This window comes from Parasteatoda tepidariorum, chromosome 3, assembly GCF_982258835.1.
Source record: "Parasteatoda tepidariorum strain Cologne lab strain chromosome 3, Ptep-v5.0, whole genome shotgun sequence".
Taxonomy (NCBI): Eukaryota; Metazoa; Arthropoda; class Arachnida; order Araneae; family Theridiidae; genus Parasteatoda; species Parasteatoda tepidariorum.
The window spans coordinates 104,405,572-104,420,822 of NC_141757.1; the positions used below are offsets into that span (position 1 = coordinate 104,405,572).

A 15,251-nucleotide genomic window follows, 5' to 3' on the forward strand; every position below is an offset into this window, starting at 1 on the left:
GGTGTTCAATTTGAAATTAGACTAATGAAGGGGCAAATAAATTCATCATTTTTAAAATTGCTGGGATTTGCTGATTGAATGAATGAATGGGTGAAATGATTTAAATGTGCTTAGTAAAACAGTAAAGTTGGTGCCTACAATCGTGATGTCAGTAAACACAAAAATAAATGTTTTTATATTTATTTTATAAATTATGCTAAAACATTTAGAATAGCTTAATAATAGGATAAATTATGAATTTTAAGAAAAAAAAATATGGCAATTTGTTTTAAAATTTTTTATGGCATACTTCAATTGTGTGTATTCATATATATGTATCTTTAGTCATTCCACAAAAAAAAGGTGAATGTGTTAATATTTTTGTTATTCAATACATACTGATATATTTGAATTAAAAATAATTATAATATTTTGTCTTATTCTTTTTACTTTAAATTTTAGAAGTCTGTAGTTTCCTAAATAGAGGCTTAAGACTAATTGTTTCCAAATTATTATAAAGAATAGAGCATTTGCCCAAATTTTTATGTGCAATGAAAATAAAAAAAAATTTGGATGAATAAGTTTCAAATTTATATTTATAAAAATTACAAAATTGGCAATTTGTCAAATATTTTTAAATAATTGCACATTATTATGTATTTTTTGTTATTGTTATTATATTGTGTGTTGTAAAATAGGTAAGTTTTATTTTAAAATTTGAATATAGCAAATATGGAATTGTTTTGTAATTTTAAAGCAAGTTTGTCTATTTTAAGCGTTTCTCTCTTTATTAATTCATTATTTTACATTAACACCTATTTCCATGCAGTTAAAAAATTTAATTTGAAAATATATGTCGGTTATAACGACATTACTTTTTGCTTGATCTGTTGGTTTTATAAAAATATTAAATAATTATTGCATGATACTTTTATCCATAATATGTCATTGTTAACTCTCATTTTTGCACCAATTAAATTATGAGTCTGTACCCAACTATTTGGTAGATAAAAAGAAACTTAGTACTTTAGTACTCCAACTAATGCTAACTAAATATTTAGGACAAAGAGGCCAAATATTTGTTTCATTCCTACTCTATATTTCTCTATAACACACCACTCACATCACTGCAGCTGTTATTATGTTTATTATACTTCAAATGTTATTTTGAATTGTCTCTATATAATTTTTTCAGATATTGATCAACTGATTACAATCTGTGGAATGGTCATTAGATCATCAAATCTCATTCCTGAAATGCGCAAAGCATTCTTCACTTGCAGTATATGTTCAGAAACATCAGATGTTGAGCTTGATCGGGGACGTATTGCTGAACCAACAGTTTGTACTTTCTGCAACACAAATTATTCTTTTAGTCTGAGTCATAACCGTTCTGAGTTTACTGATAAACAAATGATTAAACTGCAAGAAGCACCAGGTAAAGTTTAATTATAATTTTTGATTATTGATAATAATAATTAAATTGCATTTCTTGGTTGACATTTTTTTATTATACAGTACAGAACCCGTTATCCGGAGATCGGAAAACCAAAAAGCCGGAACAAAATTCTATAAATTTTTCCGCCTTTTTTTTAAAAAAAAAAAAATGTTTTTTCCCTCAGAAGATTTTAGGATTTTTCTTTCTTTTTTGAAAGATGTTTACCTTACCATCAGTTTGGAAATAATCATTAGTGTATTACTTCATCGTTTTTTCTTCTTTTTAAGATTATTTCCAAATATATATATTTTTTTAGTTGGATTTAACAATTAAAAAAACGGCTTTTTGTAGCGATTCAGAAAACCGGAAAAATCAGTTATCCGGAATAGAGATGGTCCCGATCGTTCCGGATAATCGGTTCCCTGCTGTACTATAAATAATGATTATTAAAATAAGTATGTTTACCACTGTTCCATTTGCGGATAAAAATTTAGTTCTTTAGTTTGAGTTTTTGACAACTGAGATACTTAAACTAAAACTTCAAGTTTTCATTTAAAGAATCTTAAAGCGATCTTTTTATATCACATTTGATCACCAGCCCTTAGTTAGATTTAAAGATAGGACTTCAATAACAATTCTAAAGTTGCAAAAATTTTGATATGTTGAGTTTGCAGATCGTCTGCAAATTGTAGAAAATTGGTTTAGATATCTTCTTATTCTAAGGGGGGGAAAAACTTGGAAAAGCTTCCCAATTATAATATTTTATGATGGTGAATTAATGAACCATTTGGTTATTTATTATTTTTAGAAGATGCTGTTAAAAATAAAATCTTGTATCATGAAAATTTGTTCTTAAAAAATATTCAATTGATCTCTTTTGTCATTTACTTAAAGAGTTTTGATTCAACAATAAACGAATTTCAAACTGATAAACTATCATATTGATTACTAATTATTTTTTTAAAAATGACATTTGACTGCTTTCAGAACTCTTGAATTATTTTTTTTTTAATTAAAATCTATGCTAACTGTTAACAAAACATAAAATCTAATCAATTTAACAATTCAATAAATAATAAAATTTTTAAACAATTGGCAGAAGGGTCATTTACGTACTTTTATTTATGTTTCATTTAGGTTTTCTTTTTGAATAATTTTTTTGAAGAGTTAATTTCAAATGGTTTTTATACAATTGTCAATGCAATAATCTCTGAATTTTAAAATCATAAACTGAGAGAACATATTTTATTTATTGTAATGTTTGGCTGCATTAAATTTATTGAAACACTTTAATTAAAATTGCAATTGTGTTAAATATTTCTTGTTAGACCATGCAACAGAGAGCATTAACTTCTAATAGGTAAATAATTCTTTTATTTACCTATATCTAAGAAAACAGTCAATAAGATATCCAATGAAAACAGTAGATATTCTAAAGAACTCTTTAAAAAAAAGTGTTAGTTTGTTATTTATTTAAGAGTGCTGATTTTTTGAGCAACTTTAAGAAATGTCTGTTAACATTTATGTGAGAACAGAACAAAATTACATGCTTTATTTAAATTTTCAAAATTCTTTTTCACACATTTAAAACTGCCTTCTTCTTTGTTACACTTATTCCAAAATTTATACAAAGTTTAAATATCAAATCACTTCAGTTAATGTAGCAATGCCATATTCAAGTGCTATGTTTTCATTTTCGCATATCTTCAATCTTTTTACAATCTCAATTTTTTAATGTGCAGATAGCTTTTTAGTGTAAATGAAGCTGGGATTGTATTTCTCTCATTTTTGGAAAAAGGATTTACTTTAAAAAATATTGCACTCTTAAGGATATATATATATATATATATATATATATATATATATATGTATGTATTTAGTACTGAATGAAATTGACTTAAATCAGTGATGTTTAGAAAGAGAAACGCTCAACCATCAACATTAATTGTATCATTTTCAGTTTTTCTTGATTCCATTTAAAGACTTTTTGTTATCTTAGATATACTGTTTTGTCACTTTCTGCAGTTGTAACAACTTTTACAATTATAAATTTTATGAGTATATTCATGTGTTTTTAATTATAATAGCTTCATTGTTTTATTATTTTTCAATATATTTAGTAATAATATATGTTTTAGATTCAATATTCACTTTTAAATAATGTATACAAAATTAATAAAAGTCAATTTGTTTAATTTAGGAGATAGTATTTTCCGTACTTCAAACAATTATCATAAAATAAGTGTGATTTTTTTTTTTAATTAATTATTGTAACTTTTTTTTTAGATGATATGCCTCCTGGTCAGACTCCTCACACTGTAATTTTATATGCCCACAACGATCTTGTAGACTCTGTTCAACCTGGGGACAGGTAATTTATTAGTATTTATCAGAAAATCATTTCTAAACTTTATTGAATTATCTTTAGAATTTGAAGTTCTTGTTTGAATAGAACACAGATTCACTTTTTCAATTAACTTCTTAGGGGCAGATTGGTATTTAATGTTTTGCAACAAGACTTTTGATGATTACAAATGTGCTAGAAATATCGTCAAAAATAATGGTTAAATTATTGCCTTTTTTTTAATGTGGAATAATTTTGTTTAAGCTAACTGAATTTGTGAAAAATAAAATCTAACCCTTATCAGTTAAAAATCAAATTATACCTATATAGTGAAACAAAAATTATTAACAGCATATAGAATTTTCACTGTGACCTGAATATAAATTGTACTGTAACATATACCTCGGTTTTGAGTGCTGACTGCTTTAGGGTTAAGCCTTTGAAGTCTAATGTGTGTTTTGTTTTTCTATTTTGTCTAATTTTCGCTGCCCTTTGTTGGAAGCAAAAGTAAGCTGGGAGTGTTCAAATTCTAGGTAGAAATAGCTTGCATAAATTGAAAAATAATGTTACCTATTTTAAAAAAAAAAAAAAAAACAGACCTGTAAACATTGATCACCGACTCTTTTCACTTATTTTCTCCTGTATGTGAAGTTATTATTTTATTTTATTAGAATAATGTGTTAACCTAAACTACTTTGCTTACCACCCTTTTTTAAAAGTAAGATTTAAAACCGATTCAGTGTTGTTAATTTATTTAGGGTTTAATAATTTCATTTACCAGATAAATTTACCCTAATAATTATACTGAGCACAAAGCTATCTATTTAATTTTATGTTTGATTACTATAAAAAGAAATGTAATATATTTTGGTCAATGGTTTTATTCATCGGCAAAAAGTGGTCCCCATGCAGTATCAAATAGTTATTGCATAATTTATTTAATGTAAATATAACTAATTTCTAAACCAGTTTTTTGACAATTAATGTGAATTGTAAAATTGTCATAAAATATTTATCTTAAATGTCTAGCATTTACGTGTTAATATCACATGTTTACTCGTTAATATCACATGTTTACTCGTCGTATGTTACATGTTTACTAGCAATGAATGTTTGAATAAAAACCAAAAATTTAATGCTTGCATAGGATAATACTAAAGTAATAAATATAAATTATAGTATGCATAACTAGTTTATTTTCATGTTAATACTGTTATAACTTTTCAGATTTTATTCCAAAAACATATGGATTGCCAATATGATGAAGGAAAAGACTATGATTACATGTATCACATTGCGACTGATATGATATGATTATAGATCTATTAAGTTTAAAACACTAATAAATATCCCTTAAATCCAATATAAAAGTTTAGATAAGTCAAGAATTGTCACTTTCACTATATAATAAATATTAATTGAATATTTATTATATAGTGAAAGTGACAATTCTTGAAACTGAAAGCGAACGTTGTTGTATATTTGTTGTGAAAGGTTTTAAATGAACAGGGTTGCCACTCCACCGGGAAAGCCTGGATAACACAAGGAATTTTAAAATTGCGGAATTAACATGTAAAATGCAGTTGATTTTTTCTTTACGAACTGTTTTGATTTTTTCTTTAAGAACTGGGAAAATACAGGGAATTTCGTATTTAAGGAAAATATTTCAGCTTTACTAAATTATTTCATTTACTGCTATTAGCATTATTTAAGTATGTTCAGTATAATTATTGTATTATTTATGGTATTACTGTATTATTTATTGTATTATTGTATTGTATCATTTAATATTTGTATAACATGTAACACAGCTGTTCCTTTTTTAATCTTAAGTTTTTCCAGCAATTAAAACTAGTATAGTTAGCCCAATATAGCTCATACAAGCGCAGAGTAATTCTTTCCTCTTAATACATTGTGTATAATACGTACAGGGAATTTTTTTTCTCCAAATTTGACTTAAATAAAACAAGAAATAAACTTGAAAATCGATTTGCTTTGGCCATTACTTTTTTTGTTTTTTTACATTTGAAATTTTATTTTAAAGTTATTGAGTTTACTTAATTTCATGTTAATTCTATTTGCACAATTTGTCTACAGAATAACAGTAACTGGTATATACCGTGCTATGTCAACCAGAGTAAATCCTAAACAAAGGAATATAAAAGCTGTTTACAGGACGCATGTTGATGTTATTCATTTTCGCAAAGTGGACACCAAACGTTTGCATGAAGATATTGAAGATGGGTGAGTAAGGTTCTTTTGAAGCTTTTAGTTCCTAACCATGCATGTTCTTGGTTTTGTATATTACATTGGAGTAAAAAAGTTTTGGTTGAGTTCATTAAAATGGAAAAAAATTATCTTTGAAACAAAAGAAAAATATTAACAGAGATCTTGACAAACTTTACAAAGCAAAAGGAAGATCACTTGCTACTTATAAGAACTGAATTGCTTTTCAGTAAATTCTGCGAAAAATTTTGCTCATAGATTTTTGATTTGTGTTGAAGCCAAGGAATATTAAAAATAAAAGTTTTTTTACTTATACCGCATGATAAGCTAAAACACTACTAAAGCTATTGTTTTTATTATTATTTCGACTGACATGAGAAATGAAAACTCTCATAAACAAGGGTGAGATTTTTCCGCTTTTTAGCGGATTTCCGCCTTTTTCACTTTTATCTCTTGAATTTCAGCTTTTTATCAAAAATTCAGATTTTCTAAAAATTTCACATTTTTTAATAAATATTCCGCTTTTTCAAAAAATTCACCAATTTTCAAAGAGAAACAGAAAATTCAAACTACATAGTTACCAATCCTTCCTCATTTTGACTTATTTTAGCTATTTTCTCCCCTTTTACATGCAGCAAATGAGATTTTCCGCATTTTTACCCGCCCGCCAGATAGCTCCTATTTTCGTAGTTCAAACGAATCTGCTTCTGACAAGCCTTTTAGATGTCCCAAGCCTGGAATCTGCTAATATCCTGATTCTTATTCACACGATTTTAATATTTATTTATTATTTTCCTAACGGCAGGCACTGAACTTTAACGTTTTTTCACCGAGGAAGATGCCAGAAATGTTACTCATTTAACGTTATCCAGTGGGCACCTGTGAACCTAAGTCACGGAGGCGAGCGACATTACCCACGCCACACTGCCACATACCTGTTTTACAGGGCGGGCCACATTCACACAATAGAGAACAAAACACAGAGTGAAACATCCATGCAATGCGGCGGATTCGAACCAGCAGCCAATGGCTTGCAGTCAGGCACGCTAATTACTCGACCATCGCCCGGCACGATTTTAATATCAAACATAGCTTTTCAGATTTGCGTGATATAAAAGTTGCATGTTGCGATTCTTATTCACTCGATTTGAATATTGTACGTTGCGATTCTTATATACGAGGTTTAAAAATCCGATATTGTGATTTGTATTTACGCCTTTCTAAGACCAACGTAGCGATTCGTATTCACGCGAGTTTAACATTCTATGTCTTGATTTGCTCATGCGGTTATAATATCAAACATTAATTTTCATATTTATCTGTGATTTAAAATTCGCATTCTAAAAATTATGCATCATAATTCTTGTTTATGCAATATAAAAATTACGCATTATGATTCGTATTTACGCGATCTAAAAATTATGAATCGTGATTTGTATTTACACGTTTATAAAATTCTATATCCCAGTTTGTATTTTCTCATTTTCAAAATCGTATATCTAGTTTCATATTCATGTGATTTCAAAATCCATAATTGTTATTCATCTTCACGCAATTTTAAGATAAACTATCGCGATTCTTGTAAGAAGTAAAAAAAAATTTTGAAATTAGTTACTATAAAGGTGACTGTTTTTCTAACGACGATTATTAGTATCAACATCTGAGAAACTGGAAGGGAATGTATTCAAAACTAACATTCTGTGCTTTCAAGGAAGAAAAAGTAAGATTTGTCACAAAATGTTTGAAGATGGACTAACGACAAAATGTAGCAAACATAAAAGATATAGCAAACAAAAGCAATCTCTTAAAAAGTGATTAATTTTTTTATTTTTTTTTTTTTTTTGGAAAAGGAGTTAATTAACTCATCATCAAAATTTTAAATTATAATTGCTGTTATTTATGCTATAAAATGAAAAATTCTTATCAAATGAAAAATAATTATCTAAACAGTTGCTGATTGTCATTTAATTTTTCAAACTCAAATAGCAATTTTGTATGTTAAGGAGTTATTATATATTTCTACTTCACTGTTACTGATATGTTTCACGGGGCTCTAGTTAGATTAGACTATAATATGAACATAATGATTCTGCCCATTGTAGTTTTTTTCCCCCAAAATAATTTAAAAAGTAATATTACTGATACATTTGCTATAAATCACATAACAGTATTTATTAAAAGAAATGAAATATTTATGTATATACTCAGCAGTTTTAATTTGCTAAACCAGGTAGTTTTTCAAGTAATAAGTCTCTTATGTGAACTGAGGAAAAATATAATTTCCAGCTTTATTTTTTCAATTGGTAATTTTTATTTTCACTAAATGTTAAGTATCAATGTAATCATTTATATAATAATAGATTAGTACACAATTGTATGTCAACACATTATTTATTATCTTAAACTGTCTGGAATTTATTATTAAAGGGTTGCGCTTGCGTAAAATTTACTAGTGTAGAAATTCAGCTTTTTTGCCTTTTGGCTAATCTCATTCCTGCATAAAATAACAAGAAACATGAATGATTCATATATTATATCAATGATCAAGTTATTGATGTAATATATGAACCATTCTCATAGAAAGTGAGCATTAATTTTCTGAAAATTTCTGTTAAATAGCGCTAGGCTGTGTTAATTGGTCAAAAAAAAAAAAAAGTTCGTTCTTGAAATATTTTAGAGTGGCGCCCTTACTTATTGCTAATTGCTTTTCTGCTAACTTGTGTTCATGCTGCTTTTGTTGTCTAATTATGCACTGTATCATATTCATCATTAAATTAATGTTAACGTCGCCATAAGTGTCTGAAGTAGTAATTAACACAAAGTTAAGATTGGCCTCCAGCATATGGAACTTGGCATTCTCCTCGTAGTCAGTGCATTGTCCTCATAATATTTTATTTTCACACTTTTTTACTAAAACTTGTAGCGAGCCAATAAATCCCCTAAAGAAGGTGCATCATAATTAATAGTTGTATTACTTATGTTCATATTTAAAATTTGTATTACAAGTAGCACATTTGTAATGATATCAAATATAAGATACTTATTCATTTTAAATTTGTATGATACTTGTAAGATTCATAATGCTTCTGTAATTATCTGAGATTTGTATCACATCAGAGAGGAGGGAAACAACTGATATTTACATGTTCTAAAGAACATAAATATTAGTGATCATTTAAATGTTTTGCCTAAAATAAATGCATATGTACAAAATTAAAAATGTTCCTGATATAATTTGAAGTTTCTCCTAAATATTATTAAAGGTGGAAGAGTGTAATATCTTTATTTTGTATTTCCATCCCTCATTCTCTAACAAAAAAGCTTTTTCTTATTCAAATTGTATTAATTTCAATATTCTTTCAAAAACTGTAACCAGAAAGTTTGATGAGTTTTGGGAGGATGAGCTTTCTGTTAAGTGTAAATATTTCTAGCATTATGTATGTGTTACATTATATTACAGTATGTGTTTTACTCTGATTATTTTAAACATTTAGATGAATTTTAAAAAAGCTAGTCCCTTTTTCGTTGACTCTTACCATCCCCCAAATATTACTGTGCAGTCTTATTCGATTTGCTTTCCAAACCATGGCCGTTTCGCTCGCTACTAGGCCAAACACATTTCATTTGTGTTCTAGTTCAAAATTTTAAGAATTTAAATCAATTATTGAAATTTTTAATTAATCAGTACTTAAAATTAAAAATTTTAAATCGAAGAAAATTGCATGCAATAAAAAACTTGCTGAAACAAATCAATAATTATGTTTTTAATTTAAGAAATATATATATGGCGGGCACGTCTCCTGCACATTCTTTCAATGTTAAATCTTTCATAACCGTCAGCAATGCTTCCCTCTGTTCTCCGAGTGTGCTTTTTTTTTACTGTACTTTAAAAGCGTAATAGCATGTCTAATACTCATTTTTCAATGAGTATAATTATAATTATTGAATCTGCATAAGTGTAATTAACACATAATATAACCCATTTTATAGATATATGAACTATATACTTGAACAAATATGAACTATTAACTTTAGACATTTTAGTTCTTCCCAACTTATAGCTCAGTTTATATACACTCATGGACAAAAAAATTAGCTCACCTAGAAGGAGTCATCAAAATGAAACAAAATTTTACATACGTAGTGACTACTTTGATATAAGTAAATGATTAGAAAATCAAAGAAAAACGATAATCTTAGATTTTTTAATAATTTACTTATATCAAAGTAGTCATTACGTATGTAAAATTTCGTTTCCTTTTGACGACTCCTTCTTGGTGCGCAAATTTTTTTGTTCATATATACATAGTCAATAGAGACAAAAAGGATAAAAAAGAGAAAAACGAAGAAGATTTATAAGTTTTATTTGTATATCATAAGCTGTGGGTAAGCTTAGAAATGAGGTCTCTGTTGCTGTCAGAGATGATTGTGCTTCGGAAAAAATCCGGATTTTTTGCTACCCACGATCCAGAAGTTTCAAGAAATCATCCATCACATTTATGTATAAAAATTCTTGTATATTTTATTTAAAAATATTAGAACTGGAATTTATACTTTGCATCTCTTTCATTTGTAAATATTTTTTCTGGTAGAATAATAAATGTGATTAGAGATAAAAGTAAACTTATACATAATTATTCATTTAAATTATGCTGCATATAATTTTTTTAGAATTTCATATTTTGAGAATACCAATGATTTAAATTTATGAAGACATTAATTTCTTGAAATGCGTCATTAATTATTTTACTCAAGAAATTTTCGGGATTTTTGAGTTGGGCTCACAATCTCCCCTGTGCTGTGTAAGAGAAATATACAGTACAGAACCCGTTATCTGGAAATCAGAAAACCGGAACGAAATTCGATAAATTTTCCTGCAATCTTTTTTTTTTTAATTTTTTCCTCATAAGATTTTTCTTTCTTTTTTGAAAGATGTTTACCTTACCATCATTTCAGAAATAATCATTAGTGTATTACCTCATAGTTTTTTCTTATTTTTAAGATTATTTCCAAATTTTTTTTTTTTTTTTAGTTGGGTTTAACACTGAAAAAACGGCTTTTTGTAGCGATTCAGAAAACTGGAAAAATCAGTTATCCGGAATACCGATAGTCCCGATCGTTCCAGATAATCGGTTCTCTACTGTATATAGAAATTGTCATTATTGACGATATTCTTCAGTTCTAGCAAACAAAAAATCTTAACACTTTTATTTGTGTTAAACTTGTCAAGAAGAGTAGTTCATTTTTTCTCCTTGATTCACTTTGCTAAGCATCATCTACATTTTAGTGTAATTATTGAAGAAACTAAACTTTTTTCCACAATTTGAAATATTATCACACTATACTAAATCGAAGGTAAATGTTTTATCTTAAATTAATATTTTGTTTTTGGAAAGAAATCTAAATTTACTCTTTATTTTCAGAGTTGATATTCGTTTCTCTCCGGAAAGAATTGAAAAGCTCAAGGAATTATCTAGATTACCCGACATTTACGAGCGTCTTGCAAGAGCTCTAGGTTTGTGTTTTTTTTTTGTTTGTTTGTTTCTTTTTCTGTTTTATAAATCAATTAAAAGTTACCACTTTTTTTTCCAGCTCAGTATTATAAGAATCATGCACTTAATGCTACATACTTAGTTAAAAGAGAATGAAAATCCTGTTATGGAAATATTATTTTATTTATTTATTATTTTTGTTGCATCTGTTATTCAAAATATTTATAGTTCTACATTCCTTCCCTTAAGAGGATTTTCCAGAATTTAGAAACTGATAACACATTTTAAAATGCGATATATTTTACAAAATACATATATATTTGTGACAGACAAAGCATTATGTGTGTTAATATTGCTATCAAATATTTGATATACTAAAAATAATTCTTTTAAGAGTAACCCCTTTCTTGAAAGCAAGTAACATACTCTGTGCACCTTTACTACTAACCGTACATTGGTATCACTACTGCAGAGATGATTGTCCTCCGGAAAAAACACGGATTTTTCGGTAAATGCGATCCGGAAGTTTCCGGAAATCCAAGATCCAGAAGTTTCAAGAAATTATTCATCACATTTATGTATTTAAAAAAAAATTACGTTTTATTTAGAAATATTAGAACTAGAATTTATGCTTGGCATCTCTTTCATTTGTAAATATTTTTTCTGGTAGAATAATAAATGTGATTCGAGATAAAAAGTAAATTTATGCATAATTATCATTTAAATTATGCTGCATATAATTTAATTTTTTGAAATACGTAATTAATGATTTTATTGTAGAAATTTTCAGGATTTTTGAGTTGTCACAATCTCCCTGCTACTGTGCACTCCTGTTTTCAAACTTATACTACATTGAGTTTAAGAAAAAATATTATATATTATACTGTTGCAAATGGAAAATTTTATGCTAGTAAAATATGCAATAGTCTACATAACTTGCTTTTCAGTTACAAAATATCCTCTGCATCTTAACTATAAATAATACATTGGTAATACTACTGTTTCTAGGCTTATTTTTTCCTGAAATGTTGGCTCTAAGTTTATATATATATATATATTTACAGCTCCAAGCATTTATGAGAATGAAGATATTAAAAAAGGAATTTTGTTGCAATTGTTTGGTGGAACCAAGAAAGATTACACTAACAAGGATAAGGGCAAATTCAGGTAACTTACTCTAAATGTATACTAGATAAATTAGTTATAATAATTAATATATATATTAATATAGATAAATTAATGTATACTAGATATATTAATTCATGTTAGCTTCATCTTGTCTTGTTTCTTATGATATGGTGCTGTTTAGGTCTGAAATAAATATACTACTCTGTGGAGATCCTGGTACCAGCAAATCACAATTATTGCAATATGTTTACAACCTTGTACCTAGAGGACAGTACACTTCCGGTAAAGGATCCAGTGCTGTTGGTCTTACTGCTTATGTCACGCGTGATCCAGAAACAAGGCAACTTGTTCTGCAAACGTAAGAACAAAAACTTCGTACATGATGAATGAAATTTTATTAGAATATTACATATTTAGGGAGATGCATAATTTTTTTCAATCTTTTCTTATAGTGGTGCTTTAGTCTTGAGTGATAATGGAATATGCTGTATTGATGAATTCGATAAGATGAGTGACAGTACGCGATCTATTTTACATGAAGTTATGGTATGATGTAATTCCAGTTTTTCTTGCCATAAAGAAAATTCATAAAAATAGAATAAATTTTTTATGCATGACTAACTCTGAAAAAAGCAACAAAAAAAACTTTTTAAGATTATATTTTTTCTTTTGATGTATTATATTTCTGTATGATATTTCTGTATTGATGAATTCAATAAGATGAGTGACAATACTCGATCTATTTTACATGATGTTATAGTAAGGTGTAATTCCAGTTTTTCTTGCCATAGAGTAAATTCATAAAAATAGAATAAATTTTGGATGCATGACTAACACTGAAAAAAGCAACAACAAAAAAACCTTTTTAAGATATTTATTGTTTTCTTCTTCTCATTGGCACGACAGCCCAGGATGGGCCTTGGCCTTCTCAACAAGCCTATGCCAAGACATTCTTCCCTTAGCCAAGGTTCTCCAGTTTATTATCTTTAAAACTTGTAGGTCCTTTTCAAGGCAGTCTAAAAATCTTAGGTTTGGTCGTCCTCTTTTTCTTGTACCTGTTGGCCTGGCACAGAAAACTTTTTTGGTTGTCCTGCTATCCTCCATTCTTATAATGTGGCCTGCCCATTTAATCCTTTGAATTTTGATAAATTTAATGACATCAGGTTCTTTATATGCTTTGTAGAGTTCCGTATTTGATCTTCTAAACCAGGTACCGTTTTTACTTATTCCACCAAAAATGCTTCGCAGTATTTTTCTCTCAAAACTAGCTATCATATTTTCTTCTCCACGGGTCATTGTCCAGGTCTCACATGCGTATGTAAGCACTGATCGTATAAGACATTTATAGAGTAACACTTTTGTTTTTCTTTTTATTAGGCTTGACTTAAGATATTTTCTTAGGCCATAAAAATACTTATTGGCCATCGTGATTCTCGTGTGTATTTCTTGTGTAGTGTCATTTTTGTTGTTAATCTTAGACCCCAAATAGGTGAAGCTATCAACGGCTTCGAATTTGTATGCTCCAATTTCAAGCTGTGTTTCTTTATAGCCAGCCTTTGTGCAGGGCATATATTTAGTTTTATTTTCATTGATTCTTAATCCCATCTTAATGGCTTCCTTCTCCAGACATAAAAAGGATTGTGTTAGTGCTGTCTTCGTTCTAGCGATAATATCTAAATCATCAGCAAAAGCCAATATTTGAACCGATTTGTTGAAGATATTTCCTCGGGTGTTGATGTTTGAGTCCCTTACTATTTTTTCTAATGCTAGATTAAGGAGAAGACATGCCAAGGCATCTCCCTGTCGTACACCATTTCTAATTTCTATTGGATGGGAAAGACTATTCTGTATCTTGACCATGATTTTGGTTTCACTTAGTGTCAAGCTAATCAACTTCACTAGTTTCTCCGGTATATTAAATTCTCTTAGGGCTGATATTAGAGTTTTTCGGCTAACACTATCGTAAGCTGTTTTAAAATCAATAAATAGATGGTGCGTGTCAATACCAAATTCTATTGTCTTCTCCAAAATTTGCCGGATGTTGAAATTTTGCTCTGAGGTGGATCGCCCCTTCCTGAATCCGGACTGATAATCTCCAATTATATTGTCGACAAGTGGGGAGAGTCTTTTGAAAAGGATGTTAGAAAATATTTTATAACTTGTACAGAGCAAGCTGATTCCTCTGTAGTTTGAGCAATCCAGTATATCTCCTTTCTTATGTATCACACAGGTCATGCTGGTTTTCCACTCTTCAGGGATTAATTCTTGCTCCCATATAGCTCGTACCAGATCATATATTTTCTTCGTGACACTTGTTCCCCCATTTTTTAGAAATTCTGATGGGATTTCGTCGGGGCCTGGTGCTTTATTGTCCTTTAGCTTTTTTATTCCGTCATCGACTTCTTCTAATGTTGGCGGTTCCACAATATGTTGGTTATAAATTTCAATGTCTTCTGTAGGTGGTTCATGTTCATCACTAACGCCATTCAGTAGTTCATAAAAATGCTCATTCCATCTCTCCAATACTTGCATTTTGCTAGTCAAGATTGCTCCATTCTTGTCACGACATGAGGTAGTTCTGGGTTTAAATTCCTTTCGTCCTAGGTTTATTTCCCGAAAGAAAGCTCTGCTTTCATTAGATCCC

The 15,251-nt window shown here is 28.6% G+C and overlaps 1 protein-coding gene across 1 annotated transcript in view; it reads left to right on the forward strand.

Annotated features, from left to right (window-relative positions):
* The window catches only part of dpa (disc proliferation abnormal), a 48,926-nt gene that overhangs the window by 16,084 nt on the left and 17,591 nt on the right, over positions 1-15,251 (forward strand). Inside the window, exons 9-15 of the mRNA XM_016054977.3 lie at positions 1,175-1,417; positions 3,704-3,788; positions 5,859-6,005; positions 11,411-11,502; positions 12,544-12,646; positions 12,789-12,965; positions 13,060-13,153. Of these exons, the coding sequence (XP_015910463.1) occupies positions 1,175-1,417; positions 3,704-3,788; positions 5,859-6,005; positions 11,411-11,502; positions 12,544-12,646; positions 12,789-12,965; positions 13,060-13,153 (941 nt within the window). The remainder of the gene's footprint in view (positions 1-1,174; positions 1,418-3,703; positions 3,789-5,858; positions 6,006-11,410; positions 11,503-12,543; positions 12,647-12,788; positions 12,966-13,059; positions 13,154-15,251) is intronic.